The 21,359-nt window shown below is 49.7% G+C and overlaps 1 protein-coding gene across 6 annotated transcripts in view; it reads left to right on the top strand.

Annotated features, from left to right (window-relative positions):
* NR6A1 (nuclear receptor subfamily 6 group A member 1) overlaps positions 1–21,132 on the top strand; it is a 97,439-nt gene extending 76,307 nt beyond the window's left edge. For 5 of the 6 annotated variants that reach the window (XM_075519963.1, XM_075519961.1, XM_075519959.1 and 2 more), the window contains 7 exons: positions 5,107–5,162; positions 7,212–7,369; positions 8,233–8,460; positions 9,190–9,444; positions 14,209–14,330; positions 16,567–16,719; positions 17,740–21,132. In XM_075519963.1, coding sequence (XP_075376078.1) covers positions 5,107–5,162; positions 7,212–7,369; positions 8,233–8,460; positions 9,190–9,444; positions 14,209–14,330; positions 16,567–16,719; positions 17,740–17,828 — 1,061 coding nt within the window. In that variant the 3' untranslated portion in view covers positions 17,829–21,132. The remainder of the gene's footprint in view (positions 1–5,106; positions 5,163–7,211; positions 7,370–8,232; positions 8,461–9,189; positions 9,445–14,208; positions 14,331–16,566; positions 16,720–17,739) is intronic. The other variant, XM_075519960.1, reaches the window with a different exon arrangement.
* Positions 21,133–21,359: the final 227 nt, after the last annotated feature.

Below are 21,359 nucleotides of genomic sequence, written 5' to 3'. Positions count from 1 at the left end.
TATGCTTCAACACACTAACGTGGCAAAAATGAATACATTTAAATAGGCTTTTAAAATCCCAAACGATCTGAGTCAGACTTTAGCTGTTGGTTGCCGTGGCAGCTTAGACCTGCAGTTGCTGCCCAGGGAAAGGTGTGAGGGTCTTCGCTTACCGCCCGTCCCCGGTTGATGACGCGTGGCTCCCGGCAGCGGCACGTGGAGCTGGGGAATGCCGAAGGTGGTTTTGCCAGGTACGAGGTCACTGAGGAGACAAGTGAGATCTGGGTTAGGGACAGCCACCCCTTAGTCCCCAGTGTGCAGAAGCGATGAAATGCTACGGTATCATCGTCAGGATGGAAAATCTTAAGTAGCTCAGAAATTAATAATAAAAAACAGACTGGGGTTTATTTCTGTGTCGTGTCTCTACTCTTCACTCCAATCTTTTGACTTTTTAATCTCTGGAAATGTTGTTACCCATTACAGGCAGAGATTTCTTGGTTTAATGGCAACAGACAGGAGTCTGAGCAGAAGCGGGTGCTGCTGTAGCACAGGGGCTGCTGGGGCTCCCTCCTGGCCGGGCAGGTGGGACGGCGGGAGGGCCCCCTTCCTGGCCACAAGCAGAAGTGTCATCTCATGTTTTTTCAGTGTAGCTATTGATGCCTTTAGTGTCATCGTTCATATGAAAGCCGCCTGTCAAAAGCAGTAAAACTTCCATAAATTTACTGCAAATCCACCAGGATCTTCCTTAGAAAATGTATCTCGGGGCTGAGATGGAAAGCTTATCTCCTGACTGCTTTGATTACAAATTATCTTCGGGAGTTTTATTTGATGGGGAAGGCAGGCTAGTTCCCGGTAATCTTTTAACTGAAGGCTGTAGTTCTGGGTGAGCAGAAGCGCTGGCTGGGTTCGTTTATTTTAAGCGTCCGTAGTGTGAACTGCTCAGCGCTTGTCGTCAGGATTTGGTAAGCCAGGGTAAGTTATTTACATTTTCTAAGCTCTCTGTGGTCCGAGCCCAGGGTGGCAGCCGGACCCTTGGAGGGGTCTCTGGCCCTCTTCTGACCCGCTGCCCGCCCAGTGCCGGGCTGCCCACTTGCTTCTCCTGATGCCACATCTCTCACTGCCTGCCTGCCTGCCCTTCTGCCTGCCCTTCTGCCCTTCTGCTTGCACTCCTGCCTGCCTGCCCTCCTCTGCCTGCCTGCCCTCCTGCCTGCCCGCCCTCCTCTGCCTGCCTGCGCTCCTTCCCTCCTGCCCACCTGCCTGCCTACCTGCCCACCCTTCTGCCTGCCCTCCTCTGCCTGCCCGCCCTCCTGCCTGCGCTCCTTCCCACCTGCCTGCCTGCCCTCCTGCCTTCCTCTGCCTGCCCGCCCTCCTGCCCGCCCTCCTGCCTGCCCGCCCTCCTCTGCCTGCCTGCGCTCCTTCCCTCCTGCCCACCTGCCTGCCCACCTGCCCACCCTTCTGCCTGCCCTCCTCTGCCTGCCCGCCCTCCTGCCTGCGCTCCTTCCCACCTGCCTGCCTGCCCTCCTGCCTTCCTCTGCCTGCCCGCCCTCCTGCCCGCCCTCCTGCCTGCCCGCCCTCCTCTGCCTGCCTGCGCTCCTTCCCTCCTGCCCACCTGCCTGCCCACCTGCCCACCCTTCTGCCTGCCCTCCTCTGCCTGCCCGCCCTCCTGCCTGCGCTCCTTCCCTCCTGCCTGCCTGCCCTCCTCTGCCTGTCGTCCTGCCTGCCCACGCTCCTGCCTGCCTGCCCACCCTCCTGCCTGCGCTCCTTCCCTCCTGCCTGCCTGCCCTCCTGCCTTCCTCTGCCTGCCCGCCCTCCTGCCCGCCCTCCTGCCCGCCCTCCTGCCTGCAGGCCCTGGCCGCGCTGGCGTTGCCGGTGGCGGCATCGCGGCTCACCCGCGGGGGCGCAGCGCCACCTGCCGCCCGCCCGCCGCCCGCTGCCCGCCGCCCGCCCGCCGCCCGCCCGCCCTTCTCTCTTCCCCGCACCACCGCGCGGTTCCACTCGCAGCCGGCGTCTGGGCGGAGGACGAGGGGGTCCGCAGGCAGCGACCGACCGGCAGGAGCGTTGGGTTAAGGAGCGTTTTCTTCCTGCCACGGTGCCCGAGTTATTGTGTAGTTGAGTTGCAAAGTTACTGCATAACTAGGCCTAAATAGAGTTATTTTGAATACAGTTATTTTTAAATTCAGGTAGGGCACAGAGCTTAGCGTTTGAAGGAAAACCTGCTTTGAGGAGACGTTGGCTGTCGTGCAGCCCCGCACCAAGGCAGCTCTTCTGGGGAGCGCATCTGCGTTTTGGAGCCACCCAGGTCTCGAAGCCTTTTTTGATGGACCACCAGCAAAAACATTACCACGCTTTGTTGCAGATCTTGGCTAGGTTATGCAGCTAGCAAGGCTTCCAAAAATCTCATTGAAGTGAAGCATCTTGAATGTACTGGGAGACAGGGGAGTTCGAAATCCGAGCTGCAAGCAGCAGGGAATAGCGCTGGTCCACGGAGGCTGAGCTTTGCGGCAGAACGTGTGTTTGTCTTTGCTGATACCCAAGTCAAGTGCCGCAGCAGATACGAAGTATTGCCGAGCGCCTCCCAGGTGTGGGTTTTTCTTCCATGTAGGCTAGGAACAGTTGTAAGAGTTTACAAAAATAAGCAAAGTCAGTTTGCATCCTGTAAATCTTGCTGTCGGATGCTGTGCCTGCGGGAATGTGGCGGGGTCTGGCAAGGTGGTCTGGAGAGCATCGAACCACTGGCCAGCGGAGAACTGCTGGAGTGCTGGTAATGGTGTCAAGAGTCACGGGATTCATTTAACCTCCAGCTGTTGAAAAATGTCACCAGTCTTAAAGATAATATGCGTGAGCTGGGTGATGCCTTGGTAGAGCTCTGGTTTAAGTGGCACCCACTGCTACAAGGACCTGCACAGCCAAACTGCACCCTCCTCTTAGCACACGGGGGTTAAAGGTTTTGCCGGGTTTGAGTTCAGAGTGCAGGAGTTCACACAAAGTATTGCCCTCGGCGGGGCTGGCCATCTTTGCCAATTTGAAAGGCAGCTCATCAAACCAGTTCAGCCGGGAGGGCAGCTCTGCTGGAGCTGAGGCAGAGCTTCAGCCCTGCTCGTGGGCAAGGCCGAGGGCCACGGGAGGATAAAGACCAGCCTGGTGAGGGCCGACATTGTCTCCACGGTTAGGAAGAACTGTAAACTCTGCAGAGGCAGATTTTCCAAGGTGTTCTGCAAGTTGACGTGGACGTAGAAAAGGAAGATGTGAGCTAATGTCTGCTACAAATACACTCTGAATTCAAAAGACCAAGGCAATTTATGTCCGTGGCTCTTAATGGAATTAGCTGAGAAGCTTTCTGATTCAAAATTAGCAATAAAATATCTTGGAAAACTGGAGAAATTCCCCTAAAATTGAAAAAATGTAACTGTAGTTCCATTAAGTTAAAAAAAAACTAAAGGGAGTAACAGAGAGCTGACCATGACGGCTTAGTTTTACGTCAGCCACATTTTTTTAATGAGAAACCAATGTTTTTTTGAAAGAGCTTTCATAGAAAATAAACAGCCTTGTTTGTTAAAATGAGCATGTTGTCTTGCTATAGCTGAAAAGATTTGTGTGATGTAAAAGATAACCGTAACTGGTTTATGCCCTGTGTTTGTGGCTTCTCCAGTGTGCTTAAATGAATGCTATCTGGCATTTCAAACAAAAATACTTGCTGTTCTATGGAGGTGGTAGTGTTTGCGTTAGAAGGATTAAAGCTGTATTGCTGATCTCGTAACGTGGTGGTGTAAGGTGCCACAGGGATGGCTGTGCTGCTGGTCAGGCTGGTGGAGCTGTAAATCTTCAGGCCAGTTTTGCCTAGTGATTTGCATGGCTCGACTGGGTGGTTACGATTCAGGAAAATGCAGTTTACGTCCAAGTGCGTGCATAGCTCTGCCTTGCTACGATTGCCTTGGGTGAACCCGCGTGTGTAGTCCCTGAATTGCAAGTGCAACACGGAGGCAGACGGGGATGATTTGAGCTGAGGATATCTAATATCAAGCAGCAGTATGGCTTTTCTGGTACAGAAATTTTTCCTTAAATTTTGTGCCATTTTCTGCTTCGGGAGGGCCTCCTGCAGCCCCGTGTGCCGAGCAGGGTGAGGCCGGCCGGCAGCAGCAAGGTCACTGCGCAGCTGGGGAGAGCCTCCTGCCAAGTCTGGCCAGGTCGCGGTGGGAAAGAGATTGGGACCTGATAAACAGGGGGGACCCGGCCCGGGAGAGGAGGCGCACGAGGAGCAGAGCTGGTCTTCAAACGGTGCCGGCTTCTGCAGAGCTGCTCTGCCAGTAAAGAGAAAAGCAGGGGGAAGAAGAAGGTAGAGAAGCAGCTTCAGGATAATCTCCTTAATTGGACTTCACTGAAGCTCCCTGGAAGTTGTTTAAAGAGCCTTAAAAATGCAGCTGCTGGATTGAGAAACTAGGCTGCCCTTCCGAAATGAAACTGCATCGCTCGGTCTAGCAGTTCAGATTTTAAACAACAGCTTTGCATGCAACCGGCTGGGTAAAACATCTCCCCTCCATTTTCCACGATAGCTGTCGGAGATCTGTCCTTCTGAAGTGCCAGCGGTGGTACCAGCGACCGCTGAAGTGCTTTATCTCTGCGTTGTGGCAGCACTGGTCGGTGTCTCTCCAGGTGGAGCCTGGCCCGCGGTGGTTCGCAGGGCTGGGGACAGTGGAGTTAGAAATGCCGGCGTTCGCGTTTCATTTTCTAGCAGTCATGGGCATTCGTTGGGTTATTTCCAGGGGTGAAGTGGGGTTGCTTCCCGTGTGCCACTTCTCAAATTATTCTGGAATTAATTGTGACAAAGGACTTTCTATTCCTTCATTGCCTGTCACGCAAGGATTACATGAATGAACTGAACTCCCTGAGTAATGCTTGTAGCCCCGTCGATGTGCGTATGCCCTTTGGCGTGCAGACCACGGTGTGTGCTGCTCGAGCTCTCCAGTGCCCTGGAAAGCACTGGAGGTTTCTGTGTAAACTGCTTTGACGAGCAAAATGAATCTTTTAAGATAATAAAAGATTTTTTTCAAAATAGCAGATACCTTCTTATGTATTTCTGGAATACCAAACAGTACCGTTCCTCACCAAGGTTTGGTTGTTTTCTTTCAGCAATCAGAGAGGATGGCATGCCAGGAGGCAGAAACAAAAGCATTGGACCTGTCCAGGTGAGCACGTCCAGCCCTTTCTCCGTGTTTCCCTTCAGCTTTTGCTCTCTTGGCCTTGGCACACACCTCGTGGGTGGCGAGCTCAGGCCGTGGCAGCAGCTCGGCAGGGGATGGGGCCGGGCTTGATTTGACCGAGCCTTTCTCAGCCCTGCCCGTGCCTGCTGCTGGCGTAGCAGGGCTTTGACTCTCCGCAAGCGTTAGAAATACCTGTCGTGAACAGCAGATTTGTAAATAAAGCTCGGCGCGTGCTTGTCCCCGGAGGGGACGTGGCGCAGTCCCAGCGTGCCTGGGTGAATTCATGGGCAGTCTCGGGCCATCACGGTGCTCTGTCCTTTGTGAGCCGCACAAGGACGTCCGTCCCTCCGCAGCTCCCAGTAAATCTCGCGGGCTGCCTGCTGCAATTCCTTCAGTTGTTGCAAGCGGGGCACCCAGTAAATGTCTCGCTGATTGATGGCGCAGCTTGTCTGGAGATGTCTTGTAAAGCGCGAGGTAATTCAGCACAACAGCTTGTACTGCACGCGTGAGAAATGATGGCCATTTCCAGCTCGCTTCTAGAAAAGCAGTCTTTTAAAAGTTTACTATTTATTTTAATAAAACAGAAATAACACTGAAAGCATTTTCTGTGACTCTCTGTGCCTATGAAGAGACCACTCGCCCCAGTCCAAAACCAAACCATGAGAAGCCAAGCAACCAGATGCCCTGCCTGCTCAGTAAGGTCCTCCGCAGCGAACTGAGAAAAAGGCAGGGATTAGACAGTGCGGCCGTGCCTGTGGTCAGAGAGAGCCTAGCCATCAGAGAGAGCCGAGCTCAAATCATAAAAACGTCCCTTGGTAATGACGGAACATTTTCTGCTGTTTGCAAACATCGTGTTTAGAACAGCATTAGTCACTGATTCGTAGAGCCTGTGCGGGTCTATCAAGGAAGAACAAACATTTAATTTCTGGCCAGGTGGCAATTTTTACTGCCTCTCTGAGCGATGCCGCTGTAGTAAAACGGCAGCCTCTGCTAGCCAGAGCGGGCCCTTGCTCATCCGAGGCTTGCGTGATGGGTCAGCGTTGGACCATAGGCTGGGCCGTCAACTCCCTTTCCTGGGGTGAGACTATTACGCTATCGCACTCCGCAGGTTCTGTACCTGGGTGAGGCTACCGAGTTTTTCTGACAATTTTGCAAGACTGGAATAAACTGTCTAAGCAATGTTTGGCTCTTAAAAATGATGTTCAGGGTTCACTGCACTTTCTTGCAGCATGTTAACTCGAGGCCTTTCCGTATTTTGTGCCAGCCTCACTAAGGGACATGCACAGAATTAAAAAAAAACAAAGCCCAGAAACCTTCATGTTGCATTTTCCCCACTACTGATGCAACATTTCTCCAGGAGCATACCCAGCTCTTTCTTGAAACTTTATACTTCAGTGAACTCCATTTTTAATTTTTCTTTAGTCCATTTTAGCTTCCCAGATATTACTCTCTAATACTTGTTTTAAGTATTAGATGCTTGATTACTTCTTTAGGTGCCACCTGGGTCTTATCTGGGAAAAAATAGTGAACAATGATTCCCTGTAAATGTTTTCCTGACTAATTTTATATTAAAATTAGTCACCTTGCCTCTCTCGGTTGCTTTATCAAACCGGAGCCTACCCCACCTTCCGTTTGCCTTTACCTCTGCCAAGTACTGAGTGATGTTCCCGATGAACTGGCCTCAATTACTCCCGGGTTTTTCACTGTGTGACAGCGTCTGATTTACGGCTCGTTGCTGTGTGTATTTGACATCATCTTTTCATGTGTCCATTCCTGTCTACTGTGTTACCGTCACTTGAATTGTACTGCAGGCACTGGAGGTCACCACGATTAGCTGTAAACAGAATTTTTCCTGTACTTTGTTAAACGTGAAGGGAAGATGAGGTACCTGCAGGAATGGCGAAGAGTTTCTCCTGGTGCAGGGTGGTTTCAGCTCTGTTGGATGTGGCCGTACGGTGAAGGTGTTCGTGTACAGAGGCTCTGCCTTATTTCTCGTCTCAGCTGCGGTAACCCTAATGGTCCTGTATTTGACAGATATCAGAGGAAGAGATTGAGAGAATTATGTCTGGGCAAGAATTTGAGGGAGAGGCAAACATGTCATGGAGCAACAACGGAGACAGTGACCATAGTTCCCCTGGAAATGGAGTTTCTGAGAGCAACCAGCCTTCACCCGTTTCTACTCCATCTTCAAGGTGGGAATGATTCCTGGAAGAATTTTGTATTACAGTAATCTTGACTGTCTTCCCCTGAGTGATGCGTGGGTCAATGTAAGAAAAATACACCGTGAGTGCGTCTTTGTGTAAACTGCAGATTCTTACGTCTCTAATTGTGTTTTGAGAAAGACAGCACTGGGTTGAAAAGAATTGAGCTGGGAGGTGAAACACTCATGAGGAAATAAAAAAGAAGGCAACACTGAGTTAAAATTGTATTTAAAGTAGATCTCTTAATTTGTATTGACAGTTTTTTCTGCGGATCGTGGAAACTTGATTCCTTTTGACTGTTCATTCTGTATAAGCTGTTTTTTCTCCACTGTGCTCAGATTTTGACAATAAATTACTCCGTTTGGATGACTAATTGATGGTGTTATATTAACGTCAGTTACTGTTAGTGCAGCATGATTGTAAGCATGGCAAGAATCTCAGACTTGCATTCCATTCACTTGCAGTTGCATCTTAAGCTAGGAGACATTTGTGTTCGCTGGCTGTGCAAATTCTTAATTTACAGTCCTAAATTCTGGCCCTTTAAGGAGGCCGGAGTGGAAATGCTTCGTACAGTTGGGTTTCTGGTTTACTCTCTGAATGGCTGCTCAGCAGCAGTTCCCAGATCTCCATTAAGTGGAACTAGCGCCGAGCCAGGCTCAACATGAGGCGAGTGTAAGGCGTCTGGTCTGCAGACTCTCAGTTATTTCCAGCGTAGGGTTTAAATACAAAGGCATTTTCCATTCTGGTTTTTTTTCTCCCTATTTTTATTAACAGTTCTGATGGAGCCAGATGCAACGTTTTAATGAATTGGGTGGAATTTGGGGGGTATATTAAAAAGCTTTTCCTTCTTTCAGTAGGTCCGTGGAGCTGAATGGATTCGCTGCACTCAGGGATCAGTATATCGGGACGCCGGTGTCCACGCACTATCAGTACCTCCCGCACCTTTTTAGCTATTCTGCTCACTCGGCTCTGATGCCCCCCCAAACGCGCAGCCTGGACCCCCAGTCGCACAGTCTCATCAATCAGTTAGTGTCAGCGGAGGACCTGGAGCCGCTCGGCACACCGATGCTCATCGAGGACGGGTGAGTGTGCACGGGGTGGTGCAAGAGGCTGCCCGGAGCCGTGTGTTCCTGGCTGTCGCTTGGGTCCGGCTGTCCCTGCCTGCACACGCGGCTGCAGCTTGTGAGGCCGAGGCTGGTGACAGCGAGGCGGGCAGCTGGGTGCGTGCATTCACGGCCCGATCGGCACGGGGGGCACGTCTCCTGGGAGAAGGTGCAGCCGTAGTGCAAGCAGCAAACCAGACCGTGTCCCGTGGGTGGCCTGTGCCCTTGCCTGGGGCTGGAGCTGGCGTGCACGGACCTTGCGTGGTGTTTCAGGCTACGTGGCCAGGCTGAGCCTGCATGGGAGCGGGCTCGATGGGTTTCAGCCCTGAGATTGCATTAACTGTACAAAAATTAATAAGCACGGTAGCTGGAAAAATATACACGGGTGGAAAAAAGCTGGGTAGTCTGTCCATCGGTGCGAGCTGCAGGGCTGTCTCTGAGGCCGGGCTGCCCCGTGGCCGGCAGGCTGGGTGCTGGCCGGGTGGGTGACCCCAGCAGCTGGGGGGGCTCCCCTCGCAGCCCCCGGCCGGGCAGGCTGGCTGCTGGCCGTCGCGGCTCCCGCCGCCAGGTGACACTCTGGGCACCGGCACGTTGGGCACTTGAACGTGAATTCCCGTGGCATTTGCCTTGCTTTTCAAGTGCCTCGTCAGATGATGTCATTCAATGTTGTTAATTGTTTTTATGCCTTCATATTAACTGTGCCTGCAGGTATAAAGTGACTCAGGCAGAGCTGTTTGCGTTGTTGTGTCGTCTGGCGGATGAATTGCTTTTCAGGCAGATTGCTTGGATCAAGAAGCTGCCGTTCTTTTGCGAACTCTCCATAAAGGACTATACCTGCCTGCTCAGCTCTACGTGGCAGGAGCTGATCCTGCTCTCCTCGCTGACTGTTTACAGCAAGCAGATCTTTGGTGACCTTGCGGACGTCACCTCCAAGTACTCTCCCTCTGATGACGAGCTGCACAGGTGAGACGTCGGGCTGAGCCCGCGGGTAAGGGAGCGAGATCTGGGGGTGGAGGAGCCCTTGGGAGGATGGCGGTGGGGCGCCCCGTGGCCAGCTAACCACCTCTCCTGGGACGGGTCACCTCACCTGCTGCCGTTTTCCTTTTCTAATTTTTAGGGCATGGTTGTTCCAGGTTTAGAAAGTATGGCATGGTTAGTCAGTGTTGAATCAAAACTTCCTTCTGCAGGGGAAGGTGCATAGTGCTGTGTGGTGCTTTTTGAAGTTCCTATAGCAATGCTGTTGTCCTCCAGCACAGCCCTACAAACCGCCTTTTTTGCGGGGAGAATAAAACTAACCAACACTTTGGGTAACCCTGAGATACAGAACGGAAGGTCTTATTTAAAAACCCTTTGGGCCAGTGGAAAGGTTGTTCACAAAGCTGGTTGTCTGTATTATCAAAGTGTTCATTATTAATTGCTATTTCATTGTTTTGATTACATAAATTTAAAGATGTTGCAACTTAGCTCTTGTTTTCTCCATAGCACTCGCTATCTGATGCTCTGCGGAACCTGCCTTTCATTTATCATTTTGGTCAGGGTGTTGTTTTTTGGGTTGGGTGTTTTGTTTTGTAGTCTTGGTGCCAGACAGATCCTCCTTTTGGTAGCAGACTCAGAGTCTCACAATATTATGGCAGAATAGGTAGGACTTACGGAAAGTGCTGCCCGCCCTCCCTTTTAACATCTGCCCTGTTTGCGCTCGGCCCTTGCTAGGCTTGGCGGTTTTGCAGGAGTCACCAGGGGATCTAAGAGTCTGATGAGCAGAGATTTCAAATACTGCTGTGGTCCCCAGCCATCGCAGTATCTGACGGTTCTTTGAGGTTCCTTTGTGCATCTGTTTTGACAACCGGAGGGGCTGGCTGGCTGACGACCACGGCGGAGGAGCCGAGAGCTGGACCCAGGTGTCTCATTTCCTGGGGCAGGTTCCTCCGCGGCGCTGTTCTGCCCGGCCATTCATCATGCATCTGGTGCTGCTCCTGCGAGGAACAGTAAGGGTCATAGAAAACCACAATAACACTTGTTCCTGCATTCAGCCGTCCTTTTGTTCCTGCTGTCCTGGTCAGAGCCTCAAAAGAGAAGTGTTTGTTTCATTTTGGGTTTGCGATAAATACGAGCGAGAGGTAAGAAAACAAGACAAAGGAGGAACCCTCGCCCTTCAGAAACCGGCAATTCAGAGCTGGTCGCCTCGAAGGTCCTTCAGAGCAGATCTATGCACATGGATGAAAATAGGTGTTCTTGGGAGCGGGATGCTTCTGTAGTCTCTTCTTCTGATTTAGCTTTTCAAGTGTCATTAATTGTCATTAGTAAGATGGGAAAATGCACACCAAAAAAGCCATTTAGCGGGAGGTTGCACAGATGAGGGGTCTCAAGCTGCACGGCTCCCTCCCATGCTGTCTTTATGGTAGTTCAGCCGTAGCTTGACTGTCTGCAGGCAGCAGTTCATGGGTATCAGTCTCCCTCTCTGATGCGCTCGTGGAAAAGCTGGTCCCTTTGGATTTGCGAGGGGCTCTTACGGAGAGGCGTCCGACTTTTGGGTTTCCTCGAAGAGCCCCTCTTTCCTCTGGCGTTGATCAGTAATTATTGCAAACCGAAGTTCATTAGATCTCACAGCCGGCTGGAGAAATTTCGCTGAGCTGTGCTAATCTGGTGCTCTGGGGTTAATTTCTGTTCTTATTTAGCAAAACGATGGGAACTATGCTAACGCTTAGGTAGGTGATGAATGAAGGCATAGGATGAGCTCCCCAGCCCTTGTGTTTTAATCATTTCTAACAACTGACTAAATGTTCTGTTTGCCTGCTAGATCAAATGTTTTCTTTTATTGTGCTGTTTTTCTGGAGGTGAATATGAAATGAATAGATTCCTGACCTCCCCCAGCACTCCTGATAGCGCTTCCCTTCCTTCTCCTCCCCAGCTGATCCCGATAACTCCCAGCCAGAAACTTGCCTGGTGTAAACTGCGAGGAAAAGTGTGTGGAGGAGTCAGTCCTCAAGAAGAAATAGGGCTGTGAAAAACAGAACAGCTTTGTTTGAAAGGGGGAGGAAAGTATGCACAGAAAAGTAAGACAGTTCAACTGCAGGAATGAGAGAAGAGCTCTCCTGGATTTATGAAGTGATGAGTGGCTGGTAAAAATGTGCATGCTCTAAAAACAATTAAACCCAACAGACGACTGAGTGGTCTTTGTGCTCATTAACTTCTTGAGCTTTGCAGTCTTGCACCTGCAAGATTTTTAATGTCAACTTGAGAGCAAGAAAACTTGTACAACTTTAGATTAGCCGACAAGGCTTTCATCACTTACAATATTACTTTCTTGAAGAAGTGACCTGGAGTTCAGATAGCTTGTTTTCACTTCTCTGAGGTCAAACTCCACCATGCATTTTACAAATAACTTTGAAGTAAACAAACACACATGCCAAAATAAGGTATTATTCAGTGAAAAAGGTTCTATTTTTATTCTATTCAAAGATGGCTTTCTGGCTGTACTCTTATTCTTTGTGCTGTACAATGCCAGAGCGCAGCTGAAGCTTCCCTAAACACTTCTGTCCCACTTCTGAGCATTTTTGCAATATGTGGTTTCTTTGAAACCGAGGGTATTGCTGCGCGATGCGTTCCCGAGAGGCTGTTCTGGCCGTTGGCACGCGTGGGATGGTCCCAGAGCGCGCCTGCGGGCACTGGCAGCCCTCCGCGCCCTCTCGCTCTGCTTCGGCCTGTTGCTTACACCACGGCTTTTTCGTGGTGCACGCGCGGGGCGTCGCTCCTGACGAAGAAGCCCGGCACCCCCTTCTGCAGGAGGACCTCGTTCTGCACCCACGAAATCTCCATCAGGCAGTTTCCCAGGAGATTTTGGGGAGATGTACGTTCCCTGTGCGCCAGCGTGCCCTCTCCCGCCCATCTGTGGCACTGGCTTCCCTTGGCAAGCGTGGACGCTCCGGAGAAATGCGCAGCTTGTTTTCAGCAAACAGTACAAATGCAGAAACGAGTGTGCCGTACCTGGTGAGATACGCCAGGGCGGGTGTAGGTGGTGGATCCGGATCCCAGGGGAGGGTCCCTGACAGTCCACACTAGCAGCAGTGCTTTTCTGGTTGGATCTTGATACACATTTATTAAGTGCAGTGAATGCTGCCTGTCCTATTTGAGGGGGAAAGCTTAGAAGGAAACGGCTTGCGTTCCTTAGACTTCATTCATAATTCAACCTTAGACCGTAGCCTGCAGTTTCACTCCCTTTAACGTTGGTTATTTGTGGGTTTATGCATATTTGTATTTGTGAGAAGGATCCCAGCCTTCCTGCAGTATGTCTCACCCCAGAAGCTCTCAGCCGAGGAAAACTAACAAACCATAATGAACAGGCAGTAAAAACGGCTGTGTGGAAATACGGGATCTGTGTGAGTCACTCCTGGGAATTTGGGGGAGGTGAGCTTCCTCACCTGTCTGTCAGATAAATGAAGCGTGCGCCGCTGTTGTACGGGGGTTGGTGTAATTCCTCAGTGTTTAAAACAAGGCTGTTTCCAACGGCACTCTACAGATAGGAGGAACTGCAGGCACTTTTGCTGTTGGAAATGGACTTTGCTCTGGGAGTTTCTGTGCAGCAGGGTCTGGGGTCCGTGTCCTGCAGTCCTGTACCGCCGGAGCAGCCCTGCTCGGGCGCTGCTCCCTTCGGCCGATGCATTGAAATGTGCTGGGCAGAGCCAGAGCCCGGGGACTGCGCTGATTCAACAGGCAACGGATAAAATGAATTTATCAGCTTTGTAGAATGGAGGGGTTTGTTTAAAAAACCCAACAACTTGGCTGTCAGGCGGGGTGCGTTTGTTGCAGAGAGCCAGCGTTCCTCTGTAACGTGCTGTAAGGCGGCCCCGATCCCAGATCTCAGGCGGGGTGCAGGGTGCTGTGCAGTCCGGGGAACACCTCCGGGCCCCCAAGGATGCGTCGGCGTTTCTGCTGGTGGCCAGGGCAGGATACGTTGGGCTGCTGCAAGTGGTGGAAAGCACAAATTGAAGAAAGGTGTGGGGCAGCGAGGGGCGAGAACACGTGAAACGCTGCTGGGGGCGGCTTGTCTCTGAGCGGGGGAAGCACTCCAAGGATTGCTAGGGTGCTTTTATCCTGCAAAAGCATCCGTCAGGAGTAAGGCGCGGTGCCGTGCGAGGTGGCTGTGAGCTGCTTTCCCTCTGGATAGGTGCAGTGCATCACCAGGCAGATGGGGAATACCTTCTCCCCCTTGCACCTGGCAGGAGAAGGGGTATTCTGCAGGATATTTTCGTGTCCTACAAGACAAGTATCACTCCACTTCTCTATGAAATCTTATCTCGTTCCCCAGACTGCTCAGTTACACCTCCCATTAGCCCAGCAAAGTGCGAAGGCACAATCCTCATTGAAATCTGGGGAAATGCAAGTGCAGAGAGGCAAAGCGGTGTGCCTACAAGCATGCAAGAAGTTTTTGCATATTCCTGCCTCCATCAGACCTTTTCCTCTGTCAGAGCAGGCTGGCGATGAACCGAGTCACCAACAAATGGTTTTTTGCTAAAATATCTGTAACAGTCAAGTTTGTAACTGAGTCACTTTCCTTCTTACTTCTACTTTAACTTAATGATGCCGGCAGACTTCAAGCAGTTTCGATGACTTTTTTTTTTAAATTCTCTTGCAAGATGTTAAAATCTCTGAAGTTATTTTAATAAGCTTCTTGCCTTTATTGTACAGACTTTGTCCTGTATACGTTGATGTGTGATCTTTGTCCTCCAGATTCAGTGAAGAGGGGATGGAGGTGATGGAGCGGTTGATCTACCTCTTTCGCAAATTTAACCAGTTGAAGGTCAGCAACGAGGAGTACGCGTGTATGAAAGCCATTAACTTCCTAAATCAAGGTGAGTCGGCAAAGAGAAGGGGTCAGTCCCACTGGAGAAATTCTCTGAAACAGTCTGAGCAGTCTTTGCTTCCCTGTTGAGAAATGGGAGGACGGGGTCCGAGACCCACAAAGAGACTCAAGCTCTGAAACCTCTCTGCACGTGTTTGCCGTCGTGCAGACCAAACACCGTGCAGAGTGCGATACTTGTGTACCACATGAAGAAATCCTGGAAGTGAATGAATTCATTTGCTTAGCCAATTTTTATTGCCTTTAAATATAGACGCCAAGGACGGTAAGCGTGTCATTTTACATGGGTACCAATGGTGCGGATACCAGAATTAGAACAGAGCAGAGAGGCCAGTGAAACCTTTCTCGATAGGGTTTGGGTGAGTGATGACTTAGCAGCTGCTAACGAACTTTTCATCAGGCGAAGATGTGTCATCTAAAAGTATTGTTGCTTTAGGTAACTGTTTAGGCAATTAACTAAATGATACTTTGAAAGCAGTTAATTTGCATAACTTTTTCTTCTGAAGTAAGCATTGAGTGCTTGCCTAACAACCTTTCAAAGACTCCTGACTAGAAAATGTACTTGTCCGTTTTTCTGCTTTAGAGGGTGAATTTGTAAAACCAATCCTCCCTTTTTTTAGAGCTTTTCTGACTCTTTAAAATATTTACCTTCAGGTCACCTAGTTGGCTGCCTGCTATTTAGATTCTATACCTAATGCCAGCTCTTTAAGGTGAAGAGTAATCGTGAATGAAGTATTTATATGCAAGCAATGAATTCTGCCTGAGAAGGGATTGAATATTCCAGTTGATTAAACCAGCCCGTTACAGCTGGCAGTCCAGTCTGCCGCAAGACCCTAGACATTTCAGAATCCACGCAGAGTAATTCTTCAACATGTGAGAAGATCCTGGTTGTTTCCTGACAATGGTGGTGGGCTGAAGTAGTTGGGAACAGATCGGTTTCGTTCCTCAGTAGTGCTTGTCCCTGTCTCCACTCTTGCACGCTGTCTCAATCCGCTGCCTGCGGATCCCCTTCCCGATTGTTTTTTGGGACGCCGCGTCTGCGGGGCCTCGCCGCACATTTCTTCACGTTGTAGATGAAGACAACTGTTGAGAGGCGAATGCTTAATGGATGGTGTTCAGCTGTAATTTTGGAAATAAATGTCCCCGAAGTCTTTTGTACTGTGAAAGATAGTAGCAGTCTGTAAAAACGTGCTGCAGGCCCTCCTCCCCCACTCATTTCCAGCAGGAGATAGTGCTGACGCTTCAATCTGAGCCGGGCTGAGGTTCCGGTTTGCTTCCCTGGGCAGTTTCCTGACACTGGATAATGCACTTCTCGAGCTGTCTCCATTGTTTTCCAAAATGTATTTTCATTAACTTCCTGTCGTCTTTTATTTTTAGTTGAAGTTTGCAATTTTTTATGTGAAATACCTGAGAATTATTTTTAAAAGTCAGCTTTTGGGCAGTAGATAAATGCCTCTTCCGTCAGATGGTTTTACAATACCGAGCCCGCACCGAGGGTCCGCGGCTTCCTTGCTCCACCGCGCCGGATCCTGCCCAGGACCCCCGGCAGCGTGCCGATGCCGTTGATCACACTGAACGGTGGCGGTGGGGCTTCCTGCCAGTTTGATAGCTTGGAAACGTCCATTTTTCCTTTGTGTACGTTGCCTGACATTGGCAAAGCTAAATTTAAAAATAAGACGTTGACAAGTTTATAAAGCTCATATGACATAATTCATAAGCAGATGGGGAGAAATATGATGATGCCTTGAATTATAGAGTTGAGCGCTTTCCTCAGCCAAGATGATATAGCTAAAATCAACATGTTTCTGTCTGAGGAAGTATTACGCTGAATCCGCTGTGAGGACTAAACCTTGACATACAGCTGCTTTACGCCAGCCGGGCAGGGATTTAAGGTTGCTGGAGCTGTATCTCCAAGAGCGTTCGTTGAGCTCTGTAGATGAGCAGCTTAGGACATTAGCCGTTCCCATCCTGGTCTTTCGTGGAAGGAAATCCTGTACCCAGACACGCGTGTAAAGACGCATCCGCGATGCAGGCATGCCAGGAGGGGAGACGGGAATTTCAGTATTTGTCTAACTGGGCACTCGAAGCCAGTCTCTGAAGCACGGACCCGGCTTCGAGTTTTAGCAACCAGTCTGTCTTTCCTGGAGAAATGGCAATGAGTGCGAGGCTGCTGCTCTTCTGGGATGTTTTCGGCATGTTTTCATTACTCTAATCATATCCACTTTCAGACATCAGGGGTCTGACTAACGCGTCCCAACTGGAGCAGCTGAATAAGCGGTATTGGTATGTTTGCCAGGACTTCACAGAGTACAAATACCCACACCAGCCAAACCGTTTCCCGGATTTAATGATGTGTTTGCCAGAGATACGATATATTGCAGGTAACTTTTTCAGCTCTTCTCCCACTGGGATCGCGTGCAAGTTAGGAAATTTGCTTTTAAAAGAAAATTAATTTATACCAGTGAAATTCTTGTCAGCTGTGGTGGAGGATGGTTGTGTGGGACCTTTTTCTATCGAAGCTTCTCCCCCGCCTTTAAGCTGATCTCCCGTCACCCCTAGCTCGCCCAGCCAGACTGGTTCTGTGCAAGTTGTCCCTGTGACGCTGCCGGACGCGGCGTTACGTCCCGCTCCCGGGTCCCCTGCTCCCACCCAAGAAGACGTGCCTTGCTCTCACCTGCCGCCCTTTAAGTACTTTGGTCAGGTTCTGGTTTTATTTTCTTCCTTTCAATCCCATCTCACAGCCATTTTGTCTCAAAGGGGTGCAATCCTGGTTTGAGTAGTTCTCTCATAAGAAATAGAGAGATCTCTGAAATGCCGCTTAATTAAGCAGCGGATGATAAGCAGAGCGGCGGGCAGACCTGCGGTGTAACCCCCGGGTTTCAGCTCGTCTGGACCTCTGAAATCCGCAGGTGAACTTTCAAATGCAGTTGTGTCACTAATTAGCTCTACAAGGTCTGGTGTTACTAAAACATTGTTTGTTCCTGAATGTCACGGCAAAGGGAGGCACTTGCCTCCCCGTGTCAAGGCTCCGTATGCTTCATCCTACTCCGCTGTAACGAACTAGATAATAATCACAGGGTAGCTCTCGTAATTTACTCATTGAGATCAACAGGGGAGTTCGAGGAGAGACGGGGTTTAGTCTTTCCCAGTTCCTATAAATACTGCTCCATTGTGGAGAAATGATTTTGATCTGACTTTGCCCATTTATTTAGCTTTCGATTCAGTAAATAATAAATCCTGTTGTGTCCAAATGAATATCAAATGTCTAATGTAGCAGTAGGATGATTAACTGTTTCTCTGAGAGGTTCAAGGTAAAACCATCTCTGGCGTTGCTGGCTTAGGTGTCTCTGAAATCTGATTCAGGAGTGGCTGCTAATTCTGGTTTTTTTTTTTCTTACCAGGAAAAATGGTGAATGTCCCCCTGGAGCAGCTGCCTCTCCTTTTTAAGGCCGTTCTACATTCCTGCAAGACGAGCGTGAGCAAAGAGTGAGCCCAGCTCGCCCCGGCCGGTGCCTTACGCTGAGCCTCAGGCAGGGAGCTGGCTCGCCTCGGGAGAGGGGCAAACGCGATCCAGGCAGGAGACGGGGCGGTGGGCGTCCCTGCCATTGTAGCAAGAATCTTTTTTGTTTGTTTTTGTTTTTTTACTCTTTTTCCTATATATTTATTTCACGACAGAGTTGAATGTATGATCTTCAACACGATGCACATGGTTCTGTATGAATGCAGCAGATGCATTCTCCAGCGGTTTACAGAATGTGAAGATGTTTAATGTTACAGTGTTTGTTAGGGTTAGTTCTTTTGTATTTTGGGGGCTGGGGACCGAGATGACTAAGACTACCTCAAGGAGAAGATGCTGTTCACGCACTGCTCTTTCCATGATTTGTATCCAAAAGCGTTTGTCATAGAGAGCAAACGGCCTCACCGCATCAACAGAGCTGTTAGTATCCCAAATGGACGATTTTGGAGAAGCGGGTGTTAGAGAAGTGCCAAGCTTTTTTTCTTTAAATACAACAATAATTTTCAAAAGGCAGGGAGTGGAGAAGAAGGAAGAGTCTGTCTCGCCAGTTGGTGTCTTTTCCCCTGGCAGTTTTCAGATGCAGGTGGTAGCTCCTGCGGTTTCCTTGGCTCCTGCCGCAGCCGGACCGAAGCGCTCCCGAGCTGCGAGGGGCTCGCTGCCCCTGTCCCCTGCTGGGAGCTGCAGGAGGGGCTCTGTCCCCAGCCCCAGCCTGACCAGCTGGCCGCTCGCTGTTGCTGCACACCTTCCCACCCGACTGACGTCGGGTTGCTGCAGTTCGTAGCAGACTCCTGGCGTTACACAAAGGTACTCTTGTTGCTAGAGAACTGCAAGTAATTTCTCATCGCTTCCTTAACATCCATTTTAGGCTCACAAAAGCAGGAAAAACCTACTTAGAGAAGAGGCAGGATTGCCCCTTTCAGTGTATTCCTCCAAGGTGGTATCTGACTACTGAGGAGGCTTCTGCCTTGCAGCAATCCCAAGCAGCCCGCTTCTGGGAACAGTTACCGTACCCTGTGGTTAAATGTGACCTGTGTAACGGGGTGAGGGACTCCGGTGTCCTCTGGCATGGCTTTCTCTGCTGGACTCGGGGAACGCGTGATCCATAGTCATACCCTGCCAGGACTGTTCTGCTGCTTGTGGAATCCCTTCTTACCAGGAAAAATGGTATCAATGCAGTACTTGGTAAACTGTTCTGTCCTAGGTGTTGCAAGGCTTGGATTTTCCATCTCACAACCTCCACACCACTCCACCGCACGGAGAACTGGTCTAATGACAACTGGTTAGCTGGCTGAGTAATTGCTAAGTGCTGGTGTTTATCTAAACTTGGGTATTCTCATGAGTAACCTCATGGCTTCCTGCTCCTGGTGGTGGTGGGGAGGTTGGATGAGCTGCTCCTGTTCTCATCTCCTTCATTCAGAACTAACGTTCGAAGGCTCAGTCACTCTCCTGGGCAGCCGTGTCACCCTGGCTGGATTTCCTGCCCTGTGTCCTTAGATATGAATCTGATGTTTATATAGCAAGAGTGTTCACCAACAAATGTTTGAATGCTGTTTTAAAAATATTTTGGGAAACAACTTCTGCTCCTTCAGGGTAGGAGGGACCAGTTGCTACCTTTTTGCCTTGTCCCGGTGACAGCCGTGTGGCACGAAGCGAGTACTGCTCAGAGGCACCGGAGCTGTTGGGAGATGAATGTGATGGTGAGCAGGAGGAAACTCTCGTTCGCCAAAGTCCTCTTTCCTTCCCCTTCACCCGGCGGGTGCTCCCTCAGCTGCAGCCCGAGAGAGGCTGCGACCACTGGCGGGGCCCATCTCGGTCAGTCAGCAGCTGTGCCGTGTCCCGGTGCTGACGGCTGCGGTCAGACCTCTCCTCGGAGACCCGCTGCTGGCTGACCACCGGCCCCCGGCGGCATCGCCGCCTTCGCAGTCCCGCTTGGGCATCTTCCAGCTTGATGGTTTCCCTTTTCTAAAAGTCCACTAGCTGCTCATTTTTCATTATTTAAATAGGATGTTACGGGTAACAGCTGCTGGGCCCAGCAGCAGTTCAGCTTGATAGAGCCTCACAATCCAAAGGTGGTTCCGTAAATCTCATTTACTTCCTGACTGTAAAATGAGACAAGCGCGTATTTCTCAGGAAAGCCTTCTGCATACAGCCTATACCTCAAGTGTAAATGGGAAGATTTTAGTATATCTGTTTGTAAGTTAGAAAGTATTTCTCAGCTTTTAAGTTTAATTTCCAAATAGCTTGATATGATCTTTCTATTACGGGTTATCTTCTGGCGTGCTTATATACACTCATATATAAAAGCTGGCTTGCTTTTATACACTCAAGGAATTGTTAAAATTGCATAGGAGTAATTTTATTCTACAGTTACTGAATTATTATAATCTGTTGATGAATAAGAGTTTGTTTTAATTAGTGTACATAAAAGTGGTCATCTTATTGCCAAATACCCAACAACAATAATCCGTAAGGTATTCTGTGTTTATCCAAAATAGACTCCCAAGACTAATGCTGGACCAACAACAACAAAAACCCCTAAATTCATTTATGATGAGGAATGGACAAGAACGTTCTACTTTCTGTTGTATAAAGCAAATGTTACGGAGGTTGATTGGCGGCAGGATCCACTAACGAATAACCCATTTGTTGTAGGGAGTAGAAAAGCCTTACTAACCTGGCAAGTAAGGAAGACGCTAATATACCGAACCAGAGTCTAGCTCACTGGACAGTCATTCTTAATATCTTCTGCACCAAGTCCTCTAATGACTTGTATTTTTTAAACAGGGTAAAGTGAATGTGTTGCATTGCAAACTCAGGTATTATGAGAGGGTAGGAACGTAGCTAGAGATGTAGAGACGTTAGGTCAGTCACTAGATGTATTTGTGAATTTGGTTTGAAGGACACCCTGGAAAGGTTGGAATTTTTGTTCCATTCTTCACGTAACATTCGGTTTACAGGGACCCATATTTTATTTGTGCTTAATGCTAGTAGGGGGAAGTTCATTATCTTTGGTATCTATCTGCTCTTGCTTATCTGACCTTCTGTCATAGAGAAATCAATCAACAATAATAGTCTTTGGTAGAATTTTCTGCCATGACAAGTCAATTTTTATCCCCTATTTGAAAGATAAATTGGCTGACTGACCCCCTCCTCTCCTTCATAGCATTTGTGCAGATGGAAAGCTGAAGAGTTACTTTTAATCCGAACAGAGATTTGGGACATAAATTTGAAGTGCTCGGGCTCACATGTTCAGAGGGACTCTGCCGAGGTATCCCAGCTGATGGCAGGGACTGGAGCTCGAGCGGCAAGGGCCCAGGACCTGAACAAAAGCTTTTTGAAAGCAACTGGGTTTTCTTCCACCGCCTGCCTTTGGGTCAGGCTTCTGTCCCATGAGCTGAGCCTTGACCCCGCTGTGCGTGTCAGTAGCCAGTCCTTGTCCCCGGCATGCCCGGCCCCTCGAGAGGGCTGGGGGACGGAGGGACCAGCAGGGTGCTCAGAGAAGCC

The sequence above is a fragment of the Mycteria americana genome, chromosome 17 (genome assembly GCF_035582795.1).
Source record: "Mycteria americana isolate JAX WOST 10 ecotype Jacksonville Zoo and Gardens chromosome 17, USCA_MyAme_1.0, whole genome shotgun sequence".
NCBI lineage: Eukaryota > Metazoa > Chordata > Aves > Ciconiiformes > Ciconiidae > Mycteria > Mycteria americana.
The sequence above is the reverse complement of the archived record's forward strand: the minus strand, read 5'-3'. Positions and strand labels throughout refer to the sequence as shown.